This window comes from Triticum aestivum, chromosome 2A (genome assembly GCF_018294505.1).
Source record: "Triticum aestivum cultivar Chinese Spring chromosome 2A, IWGSC CS RefSeq v2.1, whole genome shotgun sequence".
NCBI classification, from domain to species: domain Eukaryota; kingdom Viridiplantae; phylum Streptophyta; class Magnoliopsida; order Poales; family Poaceae; genus Triticum; species Triticum aestivum.
In genome coordinates, this window is record NC_057797.1 from 762,449,326 (window position 1) to 762,471,873 (window position 22,548).

A 22,548-nucleotide genomic window follows, 5' to 3' on the forward strand; every position below is an offset into this window, starting at 1 on the left:
CATGCAAAGGTCCTTGTATCACCCACCGGCCACGGTTTTCTTTGTCTGAACCTTGCAATTCTGGTTTGAGGAGCTGACCGGGCACCTTTGCTAGCATTCCAAACCAGCTTAGCTAAACGAAAAACGGTATGGTCTTTCGTTACACAACAGATTCCTATGCCACTTTTGGTACTTAGGCACACATTGAAGGTATCTGATTGTTTAGCACATGTGCAAAGTGATAAGAACATTCGTAGCACACTCCACCTGATTTTAGAAAGGAAAAAGGAAAACAAGGAACCTTGGGCGTGCCGATTGTGACGTTTAACTGAATTTCTTCGTGTGTGAGCGAGTGTATGGATGCAGAACTCTTAGGTTGCGTGAGTTGGTGTTCGCTGTCCACTTCGATCAGATAAATACAGTTTCCTTCCTGCAATGCACCGCGTCTGTGATGGGATTTCTGAAATGCTCGCTCTCTCTACACGACGCCGAAGCACTCCCATGGACCTTGTCAGGCCGCATGTATGTGGCCATGGCCTCATCTCATCAGAGCTTAATTTGGTGCCCGAAACATCTGTTACCAGTAGTATTTGTTAGTTTTCTGAAGCGCTGACCCTTTTTGTTCCCTGTTTTCCAAAGCGATGGAATGCTGATCTCAACTTGGAAAATCTTACTGGGTAACTTGTCAGCCTGGTTCTGATGTAGTTCAGCCAAGGTTACACACTTGAGGCTTCCACACGCACCTTTCCCTGATTCCCTCCTGTAGACATCAGACGAAATGGCCGGTCTAGTCTGCATCAACGAACCCAGGCCAATAATTATCTATTTATTGTTGCTAATGCAGGCTCATTATCCATATGTTGTTTGCTTCTGAAGCTACCCACAGCCTCCATTCAGGTCAAAGTCGATGGGCGAAAGGGTGGAGAGGTACAGGCCGGGGGGGAAGGCTCCGGCGCCCCACGTTTCCGGCGATGCGTGGCGCCGAAACGAATTAAGCTTCCTCAGTCTTGTGGTGGGGCTGTAGCTATCGCTTAGCAGTTAGCAGTAGCCCGCCCGCGCGTCGACTGGAGCTGCAGCTGCACCCGGCTAGCTTGTGATGGTCGCAGCCTCCGGGACAACAAGTCTGCGTCATGCGGAGTGGGCGCGTCCGGCCTCCGGCCTCCGGGACACACGACACGCGCAGCTAACCTGGCGCCGGCGGGCGGTTGGCGTACTTTGGTTGCGCCTGACTGCTCTGCCCGGCAAAGGAAGCGATCATGTTTACCACGCCGGTATCGACACATGATCGATCTACTGCCTAGTAGCTACACAGATATATCTATATGCTACTGCCTCGATCGATCATGCGGGTGCAACACACTCATCATTTGCGTGGCCATCCATGCACATTCACCCTACTTGGCTACTTACCGCCTCGGTACCAGTGCTATTTATTTATTTATCGCAGGAGAAACTTCCTACCTATTCATAATCAATTATGACACTACAAAGAACATCAGAGGTAACAAAAATTACAACCAGGTCCGTGGAACACCTAACGATGATTACATGCACTGGAACGAATTGAAAACGCGCCGCCATCATCGCCCCTTCCTCATCGGAGCTGGGCAAACGTTGTTGTACTAGACGGTCGGAAAGTCATCGTGCTAAGGCATCATAGGACTAGCGCACCAGAGTAGCAACCATGGTCGATGAAAAAGTCATAGATCAGAAGGATCAAACTTGTTATTTAACACTCAAACGAAGACTATATCCGAACAGATCCACCGAAGACCAGTACTGACCAAATTTGGCGAGATCCGACAGAGACACACCTCACACGACCTCGAATGACACTAGACGCGCCATCAGGACGGGGATGGAACATGGGAGGGATTATTCTTACTGAGGGACATTGCCACTGCCACACAGTCCCAACCAAGACGCTGAAACTAACAAGAACGAAAGTGAGGTCCCTCCGGATGGCGAGAGTCCGAGGACCTCAACACCTACATGGCCCAAAGGCCATCGGAGATGGAGTGGACCAGCGGCGGTGTCGCACACTATGTAATCACATATAATTTTCAATAATGTCAGGGGTGTCGCACACTATATGTAGATACAATTTATGGAGAATTTTTTTTGACACGGTGTCCTATGCACCCCCTTAGCATAACCGTAGGTATGCTCCTGTTGAAAACGACATTACAAAACAAAATATCTAGTCTAAATGATCCATCAGTGGCATTAGATACAATGTGTGAAGAATTATACTCACAAAAATGTGTGACATATCTTTACTGGAATAGTTTTTAAAAGCTATATGAACCCAACTAAAAGAACAAAATAGCTGACTTAGCTTGAATCTTTGTTTAGTCCCAAACATACCCATTTTGCAAGAAGGCTTTAGTGAGAGCGCCCAATATTTCCCTTGTGTCAGAATGTTTTTTGGAACTTCATGTGGTCAGCACATATAACAAAAGCTCACGAGCCAGTTCAACACAAAACAACTCTGTGAATAAAATGTATGTGTTAGACTGAGAAAATATTCTTCAAAATACTCAAAATCATGTGCATCATATCATGATCTTCTCTATCTCCGTGCATGAAAAACAGGAAAAGAGCTTCTACCCCGATATCATCCTAATATAAATTGTACTGACTAATACTCAATTTTTTTAGCGAACTTGCAACACCGCTGATGACCATCTAGAGGTCATAGGCCAATTGTATGGAGTAGCCACCTGCTAGTAGTTCTTACTTGTTAATATGCTATATGCGCATAAACAAATGAAACAATTTTAGAAACGTGTCAAACATGACAGGCATGTCGTTTCCTTTTATCATTCCCTTTTGGCAGCTTACTTATACAATGTAAATATAATGGACCGCCAACAGGGAAAGCTATCTGAAAGGAGTGTTTAAAAATTAAGATAGTACATAAAAAGTTTACAATTGTAATGTCCATGTTAGTAGCGTCTGATTACTCATGCCTCGGTGGAAGAAAGCATGCATTATCCTTCTGAAGTAATATCAAAACGACAATTAACTTTGAACAAGGAAGGACACCTAACCTGATGTTTTCCAGCTCTCACAAATTTGATATGATTAGCAATTGACGAAAACAAAAAGATACCGGCAAGAGGGAAATTCAGAGTTTGACTATCTCTCTAGATTCTAGGCAGGGCACCTTGTTTTGCAAGGCCATTCAGTACTCGTACATGAGATATCACTGCCAACAATCTAACAAGGTAAGGAAACCTTCCCACATAAGACAAGTCATGTTTGACCTACATGCTAATTAAGTTGGAACAGTTTGAGTCTCTAGTTGAACGTTCATGAACTTATTTGTTAGTACGTACTCCCTCCGTTCCAAAATAGATGACCCAACTTTGTATTAACTTTGTAAAGTTAATACAAAGTTGGGTCATCTATTTTGGAACGGAGGGAGTAGAAGCTAATTTACCTTAAATATCGGCACATTATCATATTTGAGCTAATTTCTCCTAAAATAATGGGAGTACTCACTTTTGCAATGAAAAAGACTCTAGGTAGTAGTTGCCACTATTATATTTCTTCGGGAATACCTTCACTGCAATTGTCAGGCCGAGCAGAAAGGCATAAGATGATTGATAACTCAGAATTTTCTGTCAAAGTAAAATAATGAACAAATTAGATCAGGGACAGTGAACTGTTCCAAAATAATCACTGGCCACATTGTAAACTAAGCGTGAATTGCTAACCAGCATGTGTGTCGTCTGTGAATATGAAACAAACCAATGTTCTTTATCAATCATAAAGGAAATTAAAAATAAGTCATGTGATGCTCGGATCTACCTCCAAATGAAGAACTATGACATTCTTATTTTCTGGCTCCTATGCTTGTTTGATTCCTCTATAAATGCACTATATAAATTACTTGTAAAACTAATATTAAATGATTCTTATAAAGCGAGGGAATGCTGATACTAATAGGAATACTAATTCGTCAGTATACTCTATGTTTATCAACAGTCTTGTCAACCTTATCCCATAGTACAAATTCTAACCATATGCCTGGTTGGTAGATGATTCCAACACTGAAACAAACTGAAGGAGGGTTTTTCTTCACTCTTTGGTATATACCTGAAAAAAGAAAATAGTATAACACATTGTATCAGCTTGAACGAAGAAAATTAAACATGATCATAATTCAAAAGCTGCACCATAACAGAGACTATCATTGGTTAATCATACAGAGGTGGTGTACATGACTAACATAGGTGCACCCTATGTATGTGAAACTGAAGCGAGGGAATGAAAGAACATGCATGCTAGGGATATCACAGGAGGCCTTCACTGATCTGGAGAATGACTTGTGCCCTTTGTTCTTATTTAAAGCATGGATCTCTTGCATTCCCCATACATTCCTGAAACCCACCTAGAACTGAATGAATTGAGTATGGGCAGAGGAAGGAGGAAGGACCTTTCGTGGCACAGCTGTTGGTACTTGCTATCTCCCCAACTTAAACTGTTGTTGTGGTTGCCTCTTGTCGAGCCGACTTCGCTGCTCCACCGCTAAAGAGGTGCGCAGACGGGGGGCTGCCAAGCAATCGACGAGACTGTCATACTCATAGTCGCAACCTTGGAAGATTGACTGAGGAGAGGCACGACACCCATCAGCGACCATTCAGTCTATCAAAAATATGCAGATATGAGCATATCTCTGCTTGATATGAGCAATGGAATAGCTGATGATGTCAAAACTCAATCAATATCTATTAGCCGAGATTACTGTGTATTTCCCTCTGCATTGGCAATTGCTTTATTTGACGGTTCACTTAATAGCATTGGTTAATCAGAAAAAAAAGTTAGCAGCTATGGTGTGCATGGAAATGGCGCCTTGTTGACATAATTAAACTTTGGTTTGATGAGGCGAATGGGCAGCCGAAATAGATCCTCCAAAGCAGAGCAGCCATGGCAATGTCACCAAAGATTAGTACTTAGTTGATGAATTGTTTATTTGGTCATCTATCTATCAGCCAAGTTTTGTCATGCAATCTGTACTATTATGTATTGAAATTTTTGGAAAGGGCAATGTGGCCTATATGTGTCTCGGTGCATCAGTTGATGTATGTACTGAAAAATCAGCAAAAATGCATCATGCATTGATCTGGTCATTAGCATTAGAAACAACATACAGATACACAACGGCAGAAGACGCATTGATCTAGAGTAAATAAGGTACCTCATGGGAAAGGATTGATGGGGCAGATGGCGTCGGCGTAGGTAGCGGCAGCGGGACGCATGGATTCAGGGGCGGTAAATGGGTAGATGGCGCCTGTGTCCAGCAACAACGTGCCTCAACATGCACATTCAGGGGTCGCTCAGAGGATCCACGGGACGCGGTGGGCGGCTGGGGCGCCGTGGAGGGAGGCCGCGTTGGGGCACGACAGCCGGCACGGAGCCGGGGGCGGCGCCACCAAGGGAGGGCGCAAGGAACTGGGGGTGGCCCTCGACCCAAGTAGAGGAGGCCGAGTGGGGGATTGGCAGCGGCGGAGGGGAGGATCGACGGCGGAGGTCTTGCTTAGGAGAGGCGGGCGACGGCTGGGGAGGCTCCCGGCGACCAGCGGCTGCTTCCCGTGGCTCCGGCGGCGCGAGGTGGCGGTGAAGGGCGCGGCTGCGGGAGGCGAACGACGCGGGAGGAGGAGGAGGTCGTGCAGGGGGAGGGGGGTGTTGGAAATATGCCCTAGAGGCAATAATAAATTAGTTATTATTATATTTCATTGTTCATGATAATCATTTATTATCCATGCTAGAATTGTATTGATAGGAAACTCAGATACATGTGTGGATACATAGACAACACCATGTCCCTAGTAAGCCTCTAGTTGACTAGCTCGTTGATCAATAGATGGTTACGGTTTCCTGACCATGGACATTGGATGTCGTTGATAACGGGATCACATCATTAAGAGAATGATGTGATGGACAAGACCCAATCCTAAGCCTAGCACAAAGATCGTGTAGTTCGTATGCTAAAGCTTTTCTAATGTCAAGTATCATTTCCTTAGACCATGAGATTGTGCAACTCCCGGATACCGTAGGAGTGCTTTGGGTGTGCCAAACGTCACAACGTAACTGGGTGGCTATAAAGGTACACTACAGGTATCTCCGAAAGTATCTGTTGGGTTGGCACGAATCGAGACTGGGATTTGTCACTCCGTGTAACGGAGAGGTATCTCTAGGCCCACTCGGTAGGACATCATCATAATGTGCACAATGTGATCAAGGAGTTGATCACGGGATGATGTGTTACGGAACGAGTAAAGAGACTTGCCGGTAACGAGATTGAACAAGGTATCGGGATACCGATGATCGAACCTCGGGCAAGTATCGTACCGCTAGACAAAGGGAATTGAATACGGGATTGATTGAATCCTCGACATCGTGGTTCATCCGATGAGATCATCGTGGAACATGTGGGAGCCAACATGGGTATCCAGATCCCGTTGTTGGTTATTGGCCAGAGAGGTGTCTCGGTCATGTCTGCATGGTTCCCGAACCCGTAGGGTCTGCACACTTAAGGTTCAATGACGCTAGGGTTATAGGGAAAGTATGTACGCGGTTACCGAATATTGTTCGGAGTCCCGGATGAGATCCCGGACATCACAAGGAGTTCCGGAATGGTCCGGAGGTAAAGATTTATATATGGGAAGTCCTGTTTTGGTCACCGAAAAAGTTTCGGGTGCTATCGGTAACGTACCGGGACCACCGGGAGGGTCCCCGGGGTCCACCAGATGGGGCTACCTGTCCCAGAAGGATGCGTGGGCCAAGTGTGAGAGGGGACCAGCCCAGGTGGGCTGGTGCGCCCCCCCCCACCAGGGCCCAAGGCGAAGAAAGAAGGGAAAAGGGGGAAACCCTAGGCTCAGATGGGCCTAAGGCCCACCTAGTGGTGCGCCCCCCCTCTCTCCCCCCTTGGCCGCCCCCTAGATGGGATCTAGGGCTGGCCGCCACCCCTAGGGGTGGAAACCTAGGTGGGGGCGCAGCCCCACCCCTCCCCCTATACATACTTGAGGTATTGGGGTTGTCCAACACGTGTGATTTGCTCTCCCTGTTGGCGTAGCCCTACCTCTCTCCCTCCTCGTCTCTCATAGTGCTTGGCGAAGCCCTGCTAAAGTCCCACGCTGCTCCACCACCACCACGCCATCGTGCTGCTGCTGGATGGAGTCTTCCCCAACCTCTCCTTCTCCCCTTGCTGGATCAAGGTGTAGGAGACGTCACCGGGCTGTACGTGTGTTGAACACGGAGGTGCCGTCCGTTCGGCACTAGGATCATCGGTGATTTGGATCATGACGAGTACGACTCCATCAACCCCGTTTACTTGAACGCTTCCGCTTAGCGATCTACAAGGGTATGTAGATGCACTCTCCTTCCCCTCGTTGCTAGATTACTCCATAGATTGATCTTGGTGATGCATAGAAAATTTTGAATTTCTGCTACGTTCCCCAACAGTGGCATCATGAGCTAGGTCTATGCGTAGTTTCTATGCACGAGTAGAACACAAGTTGTTGTGGGCGTCGATTTTGTCAATTTGCTTGCCGTTACTAGTCTTATCTTGATTCGGCGGCATCGTGGGATGTAGCGGCCCGGACCGACCTTACACGTACTCTTACGTGAGACTGGTTCCACCGACTGACATGCACTAGTTGCATAAGGTGGCTAGTGGGTGTCTGTCTCTTCCACTTTAGTCGGATCGGATTCGATGAAAAGGGTCCTTATGAAGGGTAAATAGAAATTGGCATATCACGTTGTGGTTTTCGCGTAGGTAAGAAACGTTCTTGCTAGAAACCTATAGCAGCCACGTAAAAACTTGCAACAACAATTAGAGGACATCTAACTTGTTTTTGCAGCATATGCCTTGTGATGTGATATGGCCAAAAGGATATGATGAATGATATATGTGATGTATGAGACTGATCATGTTCTTGTAATAGGAATCACGACTTGCATGTCGATGAGTATGACAACCGGCAGGAGCCATAAGAGTCGTCTTTATTTATTTATGACCTGCGTGTCAACATAAACGTCATGTAATTACTTTACTTTATTGCTAAAGCGTTAGCCATAGTAGTAGAAGTAATAGATGACGAGACAACTTCAAGAAGACACGATGATGGAGATCATGATGATGGAGATCATGGTGTCATGCCAGTGACAATGATGATCATGGAGCCCCGAAGATGGAGATCGAGAGGAGAAAAATGATATTGGCCATATCATGTCACTATTTGATTGCATGTGATGTTTATCATGTTTTACATCTTATTTGCTTAGAACGACGGTAGATTAAATAAGATGATCCCTCACTAAAATTTCAAGAAAGGTGTTCGCCCTAACTGTGCACCATTGCGAAGGTTCGTTGTTTTGAAGCACCACGTGATGATCGGGTGTGATAGATTCTAACGTTCGAATACAACAGGTGTAAGCCAGATTTTCACAGCAAAAACACTTAGGTTGACTTGACGAGCCTAGCATGTACAGACATGGCCTCGGAACACGGAAGACCAAAAGGTCGAGCATGAGTCGTATAGAAGATACGATCAACATGAAGATGTTCACCGATGTTGACTAGTCCGTCTCACGTGATGATCGGACACGGCCTAGTTGACTCGGATCATGTTTCACTTAGATGACTAGAGGGATGTCTATCTGAGTGGGAGTTCATTAGATGAACTCAATTATCATGAACATAGTCTAAATTGTCTTTGCAAATATGTTGTAGATAAATAGCTCACGTTGTAGCTCCCTGTTTCAATACGTTCCTAGAGAAAGACCAAGTTGAAAGATATTGTAAGCACTGATGCGGACTAGGTCCGTAGTCCGAGGAGTGTCCTCACTGCTACACAGAACGCTTACGTCTTTGATGCACCGCTCAATGTGCAAACCCCTACAACGTCGTCTGTGGATGTTGTGAACACCTAACAGACATGTCCTGATGACTACTTGATAGTTTAGTGCACCATACTTTACGGCTTAGAATCGGGATTAGAATGACGTTTTGAACGCCATAAGACATATGAGATGTTCAAAGAGCTGAAATTGGGATTTCAGGCTCATGCCCGTGTTGAGAGGTATGAGACCTCTGACAAGTTCTTTTGCCCACAAGATGGAGGAGAATAGTTCAGCTAGTGAGCATGTGCTCAGAATGTCTGGGTGCAACAATCACTTAAATCAAGTGGGAGTTAAACTTCCGGATAAGATAGTGATTGATAGAGTTCTCTAGACACTATCACTAAGCTACCAGATCTTCGTGATGAACTATGACATGCAAGGGATGGAGTTGACCCCGGAGCTGCTCGCGGTGCTTAAGACCCCAAAAGGTAGAAATCAAAGAAGGAGCATCAAGTGTTGATGGTTTAACAAGACCACTGGTTTCAAGAAGGGCAAGGGCTAGAAGGGAAACTTCATGGATGGCAAACCAGTTGCCGCTCCAGTGAAGGAACCCAAGGTTGAATCCAAACCCGAGACTAAGTGCTTCTATTGTAAGGGGAACGGTCACTGGTAGCGGAATTACCCCAAATGCATGGTAGATAAGAAGGCTGGTAACTTCAACAAAGTATATACGTGTTATTAATGTGTACCTCACTAGTACTCCTAGTAGCACCTGGGTATTGGATACCGGTTCAGTTACTATTATTGGTGACTTGAAGCAAAAGCTACAGACTGAACGGAGACTGGCTAAGTGCGAGGTGACGATGTGTGTTGGAAGTGTTTCCAAAGTTGATGAGATCACCATCGCACGCTCCATCTGCCTTCGGGATTAGTATTGAACCTAGATAAATGTTATCAGGTGTCTACGTTGAGCATGAATATGATTAGATCATGTTCATTGCAATACGGTCATTCATTTAAGTTAGAGAATAATGGTTATTCTGTTTACATGAATGATACCTTTCATGGTCATGCACCCTATGTGAATGGTTCATTGAATCTCGGTCGTGGTAATACACATGTTCACGCCAAAAGATGTAGAGTTAATAATGATAGTACCACTTTCTTGTGGCACTGCCGCTTAGGTCATATTGGCGTAAGATGCATGAAGAAACTCCATATCGATGGATGTTTGGAGTCACTTGATTTTGAATCGCTTGACACATGCGAGCCATGCCTCATGGGTAGGATGACTAAGACCCCATTTTCAGGTACAATGAAACGGGCAAGTGACTTGTTGGAAATCATGCATGCTGATGCGTGTGATCCAATGAGAATTGAAGCGTGCGGTGGATATCGCTATTTTCTCATCTTCACTGACGATTTGGGTATATATAGGTATATTTACTTGATGAAGCACAAGTCTGAAACGTTTGAAAAGTTCAAGCGATTTCAGAGTGAAGTTAAGAATCATCATAACAATAAGATCATGTTCCTACGATCTGATCAAAAGGGGATTTTCTGAGTTATGAGTTTGGCAATCACTTAAGACATTGTGGAATTGTTTCACAGTTGAAGCCACCTGGAACACCACAAGGTAATGGTGTGTCCGGACGTCGTAATCGAACCCTATGAGATATGGTGCGATCTATAATGTCTCTTACCAATCTACCATTTTCATTTTGAGGTTATGCGTTAGAGACAGCTGCATTCACTTTAGATAGGACACCATCTAAGTCCGTTGAGATGACGTCATATGAACATTGGTTTGGCAAGAAACCAAAGTTGTCATTTCTTAATGTTTGGGGCTGCGATGCTTAAGGCTTCAGCAGGAGAAGCTCGAACCCAAATCGGACAAACACATCTTCATAGGATACCCAAGGGTGACAGTTGGGTATACCTTCTATCTCAGATCCGAGGGCAAATTGTTTGTCGCTAAGAACGGGTCCTTTCTCGAGAAGGAGTTTCTCTCGAAAGAATTGAGTAGGAGGAAGATATAACTTGATGAGGTTGTCGAACCTTTACTTCAACCAGAGAGTGATGCAACACAGAAAGACGTTTTCTGTGGCACCTACATCTGTTGAATAGGAAGTTAATGATAGTGATCATGAAGCTTCGGATCAAGTTGCTATCAAACCTCGTAGGTCGACAAGGATATGTACTACTCCTGAGTGGTACGGTGATCCTGTCTTAGATGTCATGTTGTTGGACAACAATGAACCTATGAACTATGGAGAAGCGATGGTGGACCCGCATTCTGACAAATGGTTAGAAGCCATGAAATCCGAGACAGGATCCATATATCAGAACAAAGTATGGACTTTGGTGGACTTGCCCGATGATCGGCAAGCCATTGAGATAAATGGATCTTTAAGAAGAAGACGGACGTGGGCGGTAATGTTACCGTCTATGAAGCTCGACTTGTGGGAAAGAGTCTTTTCACAAGTTCAAGGAGTTGACTACGATGAGAATATCTCACCCGTAGCGATGCTTAAGTCCGTCGGAATCATGTTAGCATTAGCTATATTTTTCGATTATGAAATCTTACAGATGGATGTCAAAACAAGTTTTCTTACCAGTTTTCGTAAGAAAAGTTGTATGTGATACAATAAAAGGTTTTGACGATCCTAATGATGCTAAAAGGTATGCTGGCTCCAGCAATCCTTCTATGGACTAGAGCAAGCATCTCGGAATCGGAATATATGTTTTGATAGAGTGATCAAAGCTTTTAGGTTTATACAATGTTTGCTAGAAACTTGTATTTACAAGAAAGTGAGTGGGAGCACTACAACATTTCTGATAAGTATATGTGGATGACATATTGTAGATCCGAAATAATGTAGAATTTCTAGAAAGCATAAACGGTTGTTTGAAGAGTGTTTTTCAAAGGAAGACCTGGATAAAGCTGCTTACAAATTGGGCATCAAGATCTATAGAGATAGATCAAGACGCCTGATGATACTTTCAAAGAACGCACACCTTGACATGTTTTTGAAGGAGTTCAAAATAGATCAGTCAAAGAAGGGGTTCTTGCCTGAGTTTTAAGGTGTGAAGTTGAGTAAGACTCAAAGCTTGACCACGGCAGAAGAAATAGGAAGGACGAAAGTCGTCCCCTATGCTTTTGTCATAGGCTCTATACGGTATGCCATGCTGAAGTACCGCACCTGATGTGTGCCTTGCCACATATCTGGCAAGAGGGTACAAAGGTGATCTAGGAGTAGATCACCAGATAGCGGTCAAAATTATCCTTAGAGGAATAAGGAAATGTTTCTCGGTTATGGAGGTGATAAAGAGTTTGACGTAAAGAGTTACGTCGATGCAAGCTTAACACCTATCCGGATAGCTCCGAGTAGAGATACCGGATACGTATAATGGAGCAACAATTTGGAATAGCTCCAAGTGGAACGTGGAAGCAGCATCTACGATATAAAGTTTTGCGAAATACATAGGGATCTGAATATGGCAAGACCCGTTGACTACAACCTCTCTCACAAGCATAACATGATCAAACCCAGAACTCTTTGAGTGTTTATCACATAGTGATGTGAACTAGATCATTGAGTCTAGTAGACTCTAGGATGTTGGTCACATGGCGATGTGACCTGTGAGTGTTAATCACATGGCGATGTGAACTAGATTATTGACTCTAGTGCAAGTGGGAGACTGTTGGAAATATGCCCTAGAGGCAATAATAAATTAGTTATTATTATTATTATATTTCATTGTTCAAGATAATCGTTTATTATCCATGCTAGAATTGTATTGATAGGAAACTTAGATACATGTGTGGATACATAGACAACACCATGTCCCTAGTAAGCCTCTAGTTGACTAGCTCATTGATCAATAGATGGTTACGGTTTCCTGACCATGGACATTGGATGTCGTTGATAACGGGATCACATCATTAAGAGAATGATGTGATGGACAAGACCCAATCCTAAGCCTAGCACAAAGATCATGTAGTTCGTATGCTAAAGCTTTTCTAATGTCAAGTATCATTTCCTTAGACCATGAGATTGTGCAACTCCCGGATACCGTAGGAGTGCTTTGGGTGTGCCAAACGTCACAACGTAACTGGGTGGCTATAAAGGTACACTACAGGTATCTCCGAAAGTATCTGTTGGGTTGGCACGAATCGAGACTGGGATTTGTCACTCCGTGTAACGGAGAGGTATCTCTAGGCCCACTCGGTAGGACATCATCATAATGTGCACAATGTGATCAAGGAGTTGATCACGGGATGATGTGTTACGGAACGAGTAAAGAGACTTGCCGGTAACGAGATTGAACAAGGTATCGGGATACCGATGATCGAATCTCGGGCAAGTATCGTACCGCTAGACAAAGGGAATTGAATACGGGATTGATTGAATCCTCGACATCGTGGTTCATCCGATGAGACCATCTTGGAACATGTGGGAGCCAACATGGGTATCCAGATCCCGCTGTTGGTTATTGGCCGGAGAGGTGTCTCAGTCATGTCTGCATGGTTCCCGAACCCGTAGGGTCTACACACTTAAGGTTCGATGACGCTAGGGTTATAGGGAAAGTATGTACGCGGTTACTGAATGTTGTTCGGAGTCCCGGATGAGATCCCAGACATCACGAGGAGTTCCGGAATGGTCCGGAGGTAAAGATTTATATATGGGAAGTCCTGTTTTGGTCACCGGAAAAGTTTCGGGTGCTATCGGTAACGTACTGGGACCACCGGGAGGGTCCCGGGGGTCCACCAGACGGGGCTACCTGCCCAAGAAGGCTGCGTGGGCCAAGTGTGAGAGGGGACCAGCCCAGGTGGGCTGGTGCGCCCCCCCCCCCACCAGGGCCCAAGGCGAAGAGAGAAGGGAAAAAGGGGAAACCCTAGGCTCAGATGGGCCTAAGGCCCACCTAATGGTGCGCCCCCGCTCTCTCCCCCCTTGGCCGCCCCCCTAGATGGGATCTAGGGCTGGCCACCACCCCTAGGGGTGGAAACCTAGGTGGGGGCGCAGCCCCTCTCCTCCCCCTATATATACTTGAGGTATTGGGGCTGTCCAACACGTGTGATTTGCTCTCCCTGTTGGCGCAGCCCTACCTCTCTCCCTCCTCGTCTCTCGTAGTACTTGGCGAAGCCCTGCTGGAGTCCCGCGCTGCTCCACCACCACCACGCCGTCGTGCTGCTGCTGGATGGAGTCTTCCCCAACCTCTCCTTCTCCCCTTGCTGGATCAAGGTGTAGGAGACGTCACCGGGCTGTACGTGTGTTGAACACGGAGGTGCCGTCCGTTCGGCACTAGGATCATCGGTGATTTGGATCACGACAAGTACGACTCCATCAACCCCGTTCACTTGAACGCTTCCGCTTAGCGATCTACAAGGGTATGTAGATGCACTCTCCTTCCCCTCGTTGCTAGATTATTCCATAGATTGATCTTGGTGATGCGTAGAAAATTTTGAATTTCTGCTACGTTCCCCAACAGGGTTACTGCGGGGCTGCTTAAGCGATCGATCGATTGTGCCTTATTGCGTGGTTGATAGTGTTAAACATAGAATGATTAAGGACCATTAGATTTTGATGATGGATGGATATGATTGTTTGGATCTGCCCCTCTCTTCCTTTTATAATGGTAGTAGAAGTAGATAGATAATAGATAGTAGATGAAAGCGTTATCATATCACTAGGTAAGAACTAATCAGTGGTCTTAACCTAGTTAATAGTGTCATAAATATCTCTGTATCACTCTTTGCAGATTTTCTTTTCTTCTGAATCATAGTTGACACGTGGAAATTCGCAGGAGCACTCACCTGCCAAGCCCTGCCCCACGCTCGATTTGCCTCGCGATTCATGAATTAGTTGAATCCCGCAGGCTGACATAGTAAAAAAAAGAAAATCCCTCAAAAAGTTTTAAGTTTCAATGATGAAACTTATGATTTTTGCATCTAAAATTGCCAAGTTTCAACAAGTTTCAGAGATATAATTTTAAGAAAATTTTTCTGTAGGTCATAGACACAAAATAATTGATTTTTATCGGTCGCTCGTACTAAGTTGAACATTGAAACTTAATATATGTTTTCAAAAGTCGTCAAAATATATTAAAAATGGATATTATTTAAAAGCACTGGTCGCAAGAAACACAAATATGAAAACAAAACTTAATTTGAAATTTTATTTAAAAGATATAGGACTTTGAAAATCGGAGCCAAAAAAGCGGACACTAGGGACATGAGTGCCCCCACACTTGCATGCAGCAAATCCTCATCCCTTCACACGAGCAGAGCGTTTCTCATCATTCACATTGAGTCAGTAGATGGATCGTTTGATTTTTATTTCCCGGATTTACATACCAGTCTATCTATGTTGTGTTGTTGTGTGAAAAGGAAGAATATCCAAGTTGTAAATTAATGTGCTTCATTTGTTCAAGAAAACAAAAGAAAAGGAAATGCTCGAAAAAGGTTAATTAAGTGTAGGTGATCTGCTCCCGTCAAAATGATACAAAAGCAAATGTTTAGGCTCACAAGTTAGTCCCCGGTGTTATCGCACCGACCCAATCCTCTTTCCCCGAGACCCATTCTTTCTCACAGTCGATGAGCTAACCATATGATCCCTGATCGATAAACCAAGCTCAGTGTACTTGTAACACTATCATCTACTTGTTCTATTAATTTTGCTACCGGTAGTGTTCTCACCACCTTGTTTGTCTTTCTCGCTCCATTGACCTTGTCTAGACCGAACATTCTATTCACGCTCATTTGTGTAGCAATTTTCAGCTAAATGTCATTGAAGATGCACACACGGCTTGGCCTTCCACGCCCGAAATACTTATCTCTACTGGTCACTTGGATCTACTTTGACTCTATAGTTTCAATGTTCATTCATTATTAGGATATACTCTCTCTCGCTCACCCTACCCACATACACACACACATGTTCTTTTCTCATGCAAGCATCAAGACGGCTAGGGTTATAGTTGTCGGTTAGCAAGGGATTCACCCAGACTAGCCATTTTACAGGAAGAGTGGGACGACAGCCATGATCCAAGGAAGATCGTGTCCAAAGTCAACAATGTACAATGGTTGCAAATGAGAGGCCGATATCCAATGATGAACTAGTTAAGACGAAGGGAACTGTGCAGGAGCCGACAATAGGGTTGGTGGCCCGTTCACACTATCACACGTGTGTAAGTTAGTAAAATAGATCACACATATTTCCCTTCTAGGAAAATCATGAAGTTTTCTTTCGAGATGGACTTATCAATGTCCATGGAAAATAGGAAAACAGAGAGGCGCTGAACTGGGGAGTAAGACTGTTCGAACATGTGGCAAGTGAGATCTTTCACTCAGCACATGATTGGCATCCTGGTAGGAATCTACTGACTGCTGAACGAAGAAAGACTATTTCTGAGTGGGAGATTGTCAAAGAGGCTCTTTACGTTTGGGAAAATATCCAGTGCTACGGTTCATCCCATGATACGCTGCTACAAGATCTCCTGGTGCGTTGGATCTGCATGGAAGGGGTAAGATCAATTCACTTATCTTTTTTACATACACCCCCTTGGTACATTCGCATCTTGCCCACAATAGATCTCCATACTCTGTCCTCGACAGCAGATTATGTACTCAACCAGACATATGTTCTGTACTGAACTGAGCATCTTGCTAGGTCGCTGCCAACATCCAGTGTATATCAAAAGGGGCAGATTAAGCAAACTTGCACCAGATTATTAGAAGGACATTGCAACTACATGTACAGAATTTGTTTCTGCAACAGATTTATTCACTGTAATGCAAAGAAGAGATCGGACGTGCTAATCGTTTTCCAGAATTTGCTGCTCGGAAAGTATAAGCAGAAGAAAATGTATTGGCATCCATTTTGCAGCGCTCACTATCCTGAAAGCAGGACTTTAGCCAAACAATGGTAATGAGACTATCTGATCACAAGGCAAGTACGGAGAATTCATTCATAGCACCAAAAGATCGCTGAAAACAAAAGCACATCAACAAATGAAGGTGCAGCACATGCTGACATCTTTGTCTAGTACTAGTAATTCACAAGAGTACCACACGGTGATCATACAATATATAAATTTACAAGAGTACCATTTTAATTCACAGATTCACATAGCTAAACTAAACAATTTAACTACAGTCCACTCTATGAGTCGTTACTCTCGTCGTACACCATCAAGTGCCGGGCACAAAAGCACACCTGCATGACAAAATCAACAATTAGCACTAGTAGAAAAAGGGCCTTTAGTCCCGGTTCATAAGAGCCTTTAGTCCCGGTTCTGGAACCGGGACTAAAGGGTCGGTACTAATGCCTCTCCCTTTAGTCCCGATTCAATCCAGAACCGGGACTAAAGGGCGCGGCCACGTGGAGCTCCACCTTTAGTCCCGGTTGGTAACACACCAACCGGGACTAAAAGAAATTTTATGATTTTTTTTGAATTTTTTTTTAAATTTCTGAATTATTTTAACCTCTAGTTTGTAATCACCACTCCTCATCACTTCTCAATTTATCCTCTAATCACCCCTCATCATTCTAAATCATCAAACTTCCCGAACGGTCACCCATCCTCCCACTCCCCCAGCCTGAGCACGCTTAACTTCCGGGTTCTATTCTCCCTCGCTCCAAGTCTGCACTTGTTGTTTTCCTGACAATACTAAGATGTCAATCCTATTAACCTTCAGGAATTTTGCTTGAGCATGAAGTGACACATTTCATAGTTTTATTTTCAAACTATTGTTTTAAAAAACAATAATTATTTAGTAACACTAATATTTCTTGAATAATTAGTTTGACCATTGTTTGACCATAGTTTGACCAGATTTGACCAAAATTGAAATAATTATTTAGTAACACTAATATTCTAGAATAATTAGTTTGACCATTGTTTGACCACAGTTTGCCCACAGTTTGAATTTTTTTCGATTTTTTTCACTCTAGATCCTAAAAGCCCCGTAACTTTTTTTCTATAGGTTTTTGAGGATTTTGAAAATGTTTAACGGGGTTGCAAATAAATTCAAAATTCATATTTGCAAATTTTCCCAACAACTAGACCACATATCACATGGGAAACTTATTTTCTTTTATTTTTTTGACATTTCCATCATTTTCTCTCTTTTTTAAACTGAAAAGGCGATCCACGGGGGGGGGGGGGGGGGGGGGGGGTAGAGTTTGAAAATGGGATCTTTAATACCGGTTCGTGGCACAAACCGGGACTAAAGGTCTCAACCCCATTAGTCGCGGTTCGTGCCTCAAACCGGGACTAAAGGTCTAATCTTTAGTCCCGGTTTGAGGTGCGAACCGGGACCAAGGGTTGTGGGCCAGGAGCGAGGCCCATTGGTCCCGGTTCATCCCACCAACCGGGACCAAAAGGTCCAGATGAACCGGGACCAATGACCCACGTGGCCCGGCCGGCTCCCTGGGCTCACGAACCGAGACCAATGCCCCCATTGGTCCCGGTTCTGGACTGAACCGGGACTAATGGGCTAACCCGACCTGGACCAAAGCCCTGTTTTCTACTAGTGTAGACCTATAAATTTTTGTGAGACTGTCATTCTTGCTTGTGAACGCACCTCGTAAGATGCTGGTTCCTCATGTCAAAACTTGGGCTACAAATGATCTTGAAAAGCCTGGCTGCAAATGTTGTGGCGCTACAAAAATTTATATATTCCCCTAAATACAAGCTACTATATTCCCATAAATATAAAAATTCCAATATTTCCTACTACCAAGAACTAGACAAGTTGACGTGGCTCCAGTAAATGGAATTGAAGGAGACCTACAGAACGAACAGATGTGCACCTGTCCCTGAATTGCAGCATAACCAAGGTTCTTTTTTGTATATTTTTCAGAAGGAAGTCAGTGTGCTCCATCTTGTCCCTAGAGTCCAGACCCAACGCACCAGACTGTTCTGGAGCAGGGGAGCATATGCTGGGCCGTATCACCAGATATGCACCCCGTTTATGTTTACTGTTTTCTCTGGCTCCTGGTACTATTTCTCAAAAATGCCTTTGGGTATTATAATATACAAACGAAGTTTGCTCCTCCTAACTTATGCTAAAGGGCATAATTTTAGAGCCGAACCGGTGAGGCTGCCGGTTTATATTTTTAATGGTCAGACCACCGGCTCATTTGCGGGAAAAAAAAATCAAAATATTTATACATATATTTAAAAAAATTGTCCATACATCAAATGAATACACATACTATTGGTTGTAAGCCATCATTAAACTACAAATTGTTGTCGGCACAGTTGGTTATGGGCCTTTAGCATGCCTTGCTCAAGGTAAAATTGTTTGATCCCTAATTTACACATCATTTTCTGAATATTTACTCATTTTTTTACTAATAGGCCAATATAGCTTCAAAAACAAACCATACTTTTTTTCGAGGGTGTTCTATTTTTTTAAGTTGTACTAAAGTTGAGACACTTATTTTAAGATAGAGAGAGTATATGTTTGTAATGGCTACGACGATATTTGCTTCCGTGAACACAATGGAGAGTGAGCTCGCTTTATCAGAAAAGAAAAAAACATATCTACCTATCCTATATGTGTCTGAATGTTTTCTTGATGTCTTTTGTACGAAATTAGAAGCAGAAACCTTTTGCTAAATTACAAGTGCCAGAGTGGGAGTGACCATGGCTCCATCGACTTGCCAAATTCAGCGGCTCATGGTCATAAGTCTGATGGATAATTCAGAGTCATGCCCGAAGGAAAATAACCATTCGACACGGACGGTTAGGCAGTTTCAATAAATTCAGGAAAATGCGAGCACTAGCATGTTCGAGAAGATGATGGCCCGGCAAAGTGCAACTGAAATCCCCGCATCTCGCGTGCAGCTAGCAGAGCCGGGAGGAGACGGCACGTTCCGCGGTGTCGTACGCAGTGGTACCTGGCAGTACGCGCGCGCGCACGTACGTGTGGCAAGCCAAGTAGCGAGGGGGTAGGCATGGCGTCCCCACCGGGAGTAGCAAGCGCAAGTGTGCGGGCAAGCGCCGCTCCGGTAGCTGCTTCCGTCTATCGACAGTGTCGGGTGGGTGGCCAGCCTGCCTGCCCGGCTGCATACGCTTTGCCGCGACGGCAGCAAAACCGTGCGCCCCGGCCGGCCCGTGCCACGGCGCCAGCCAGTGCTCGGTGGCGTCACGGCGGCGGCGAGCGCAGGTGCGGGGCGGAGGACGACATGGCATCGCCATCGGTACTTGACCGGGCTGGTTGTTGTTGGGAGAGTTAAGAGTGGGCGTCGCCGGCACACCTCGCCTTGCCGGCTCCGGCAACCGCGCCATCTCCGTCATCGTGACATCGTGCCATGGCCCATGGCCCCGTGCGTGCGCCGCTGACATTTCAACGGCCGGCAAGCTGATGCAACTTGCAGAGCGTTCCGTCGGTCAATCCCGCCGGTCAATCGTTGGCGCCGGCCGGGCTGGCGTGGCGGCATGGTCCGCACGTCGCCAGTCTAGAACGGCATGGCCAAGCGCCGCGTAGGACTCGACGCACGACGCGGCAGACCACCCGTGCGTGCTCTAGAACGGCATGGTCAAGGATGTGCTACCGATGCATTTCATGTCATCAAAGAAGCATCAACTGATAGAAAGTCGACCAGCAAATATGTCAAGCACAAGCTCATCACCTCACGCAAGCATCATTTCCTTTTCTCAAAAAAAAAAAAAACTATAACGCAAGCATTACAAATCACAGAGAGAGACAGGAGACCAACATTTTGGAGCAATTTTCCGACGGTTTTCTTTTCATTTACCTTAACCGGATTCCACATTTCCAAAAGGGTGCAAAATGCAAAGTATCCTCACATGTGGCCTCCATCCTTGACGACGCACACACGCAGCAGTACACCGACTGTATGGCTGTATGTATGTAGTCCTGTACTGCACCTGACTCTGTCTGTATCGCTCTGTATACACTTGGACACGACACACGCACTGTACTTACTGCTACTAGTACTAGTATAGCAACGGCGGTGAGCGGCGAACGGCTACTTCTTACTGCGCGGCGCCTTGCCGGCGGGTCCGGCCGCCATGAAGCTGCCCAGCTCGGCGTTGCGGAGACGCAGCGCCGCGCGGAACACGCCGTTGACGGCGTCCGACACCCGCTCCAGCCGCGCCGCCAGCTCCTCCGTCCGCTTCTCCACCTCCTGCGTCGCGGCGCGCAGCGCCGCCTCCTCCGGGGCCGCGCACTCGAGGACTGCCGCGAGCTTGCCCACGGCGTCGTCCGCGGCGTGGATCTCGTTGCTGGTGCCGGATTTGGCGAGGGCGGAGAGCTGGCTGGAGACCGCGTTGAAGGATTCCGCCCACGGGAGGTCGCCGGAGACCTGGGGGAAGGTGGAGTCACGGTTGGTGCTGCTAGTGCCGCCGAGGATGGTGGCCGCGGCTGTCGCGGCGAGGGAGGACACGGCGTTCACGGCGAGGACGACCCGCGCGGCGGCGGTGAGCTGCTGCCCGCGGCCGCCGCGGGGCGGGTCGACGAACGGGATGGAAGGGAGCGCTGGCAGAGCAGAAGAGGGAGTGCCCCCCGCGCCGCGGCCGTCGCGATCGGCGAGCGCGGCACGCGCGCGGCTGAGGGACGACGGGCTCGGGGGCGTCGAGGAGACGAGGTGGAGCGCGAGGCGGGAGAGCAGGCGGCGGCGGCGGAGGCGGTCGACGCGGGCGGCGATGGCGTTGCAGGCGTCCAGGAGCGCGACGCCGGCGTCGACGTGCGCGGCGACGGCGACGGCGTCCTTCTTCCCGTCCCCGGGCACGGCGGCGAGCGCGGGCACGGCGTCCGCGAGCGTGGCGGCGAGGAGGTCGGCGAGGCGGGCGAGCGCCGCGAGCGGGGAGGCCGGCAGGGGCAGCAGCCTCCCGAGGCGCGCGGCGAGGGCGGCGTCGAACCTGGAGGTGACCGCCGGCACGGCCGCCGCCTTGCGGGGGCCCCGGGTGGCGGGGGCGGAGTGGAGGGGGAGCAGGGCGTGGTACTTGTCGGTGAGAAACATCTGCGCTGGCTGGGTGGTGGTGGTGTGCGGGCTGGGCTGAGGAGAGGAGAGGAGAGCTGGCGTCGGCGTTGGGTGGGCGTGCGACGAGGAGAGAGGTCTGGAGGCGGGCGGGGGCGGGGGGATTTAACGGGGGGCGGCGCCCGGTTGAGGTGCGAAACGGGGCAAGGCAAGGTGGGGACGGCGTGAGCGCGAGCGCGAGCGACGTGGACCGGAGATGGCGGGTGGCTTTTGTCACCGGCAACAACGCGTCTCCCTCCGGGAAGACGAAGATGATGATCGGGACGCGAGGTCGCGGCGTGGGCCCCACGCGCAAGACGCGTAAGGGAAACACCTCTCTCTTTGTTTCTGCGGGCGGGTGGACGCCTTTTTGCTCCTTCACGCTTCTCTTTTTCCCTTTTCTTTTCTTTTGTCATCTCAGGGGAGAGAAATGTGGCATGGACGTCAAGGAACAAAAATGGAAGTACTCGGGGGTCTCTTTTGCTTCCTTGCACTGGTGCGATGGTGTGAGCGTGCTACCATGTACCAACCCTACATGGAAACCCTATTTCAAAAAGGTGTGGCAACCCTATTGCAAACCCTAGAGCTCGTCCCCCTCCCTCCGACTTGGCCCCCCTCCGGCAATCGACCCACCTTGTCGCAACCATTGCAGCATTGCATTTGCACGTAGTTGGTCTCGGAACATGGGATACAATTGCCCCTTGCTGCTCTTCCTTCGAAA

General features: G+C 46.7%; 1 protein-coding gene and 1 long non-coding RNA gene across 2 annotated transcripts; one reads left to right on the forward strand and one right to left on the reverse strand.

The window, feature by feature from the left end:
- Positions 1 to 16,279: 16,279 nt before the first annotated feature.
- On the forward strand, positions 16,280 to 16,667 carry LOC123186546 (uncharacterized). Its single transcript, XR_006493659.1, has 2 exons — positions 16,280 to 16,359; positions 16,506 to 16,667. It is a non-coding gene; the product is annotated as an uncharacterized lncRNA (long non-coding RNA).
- Positions 16,668 to 20,565: 3,898 nt separating this feature from the next.
- Positions 20,566 to 22,108, reverse strand: LOC123191003 (uncharacterized). Its single transcript, XM_044603751.1, has one exon. It carries the CDS (start codon positions 21,828 to 21,830, stop codon positions 20,838 to 20,840), a length of 993 nt encoding a protein of 330 aa, XP_044459686.1. The 5' UTR covers positions 21,831 to 22,108; the 3' UTR covers positions 20,566 to 20,837.
- Between the last annotated feature and the right edge of the window lie 440 nt (positions 22,109 to 22,548).

Bases quoted from the DNA above. Each gene is read 5' to 3' on its own strand.
- LOC123191003 (XM_044603751.1), bottom strand. From the start codon at position 21,830: ATGTTTCTCACCGACAAGTACCACGCCCTGCTCCCCCTCCACTCCGCC.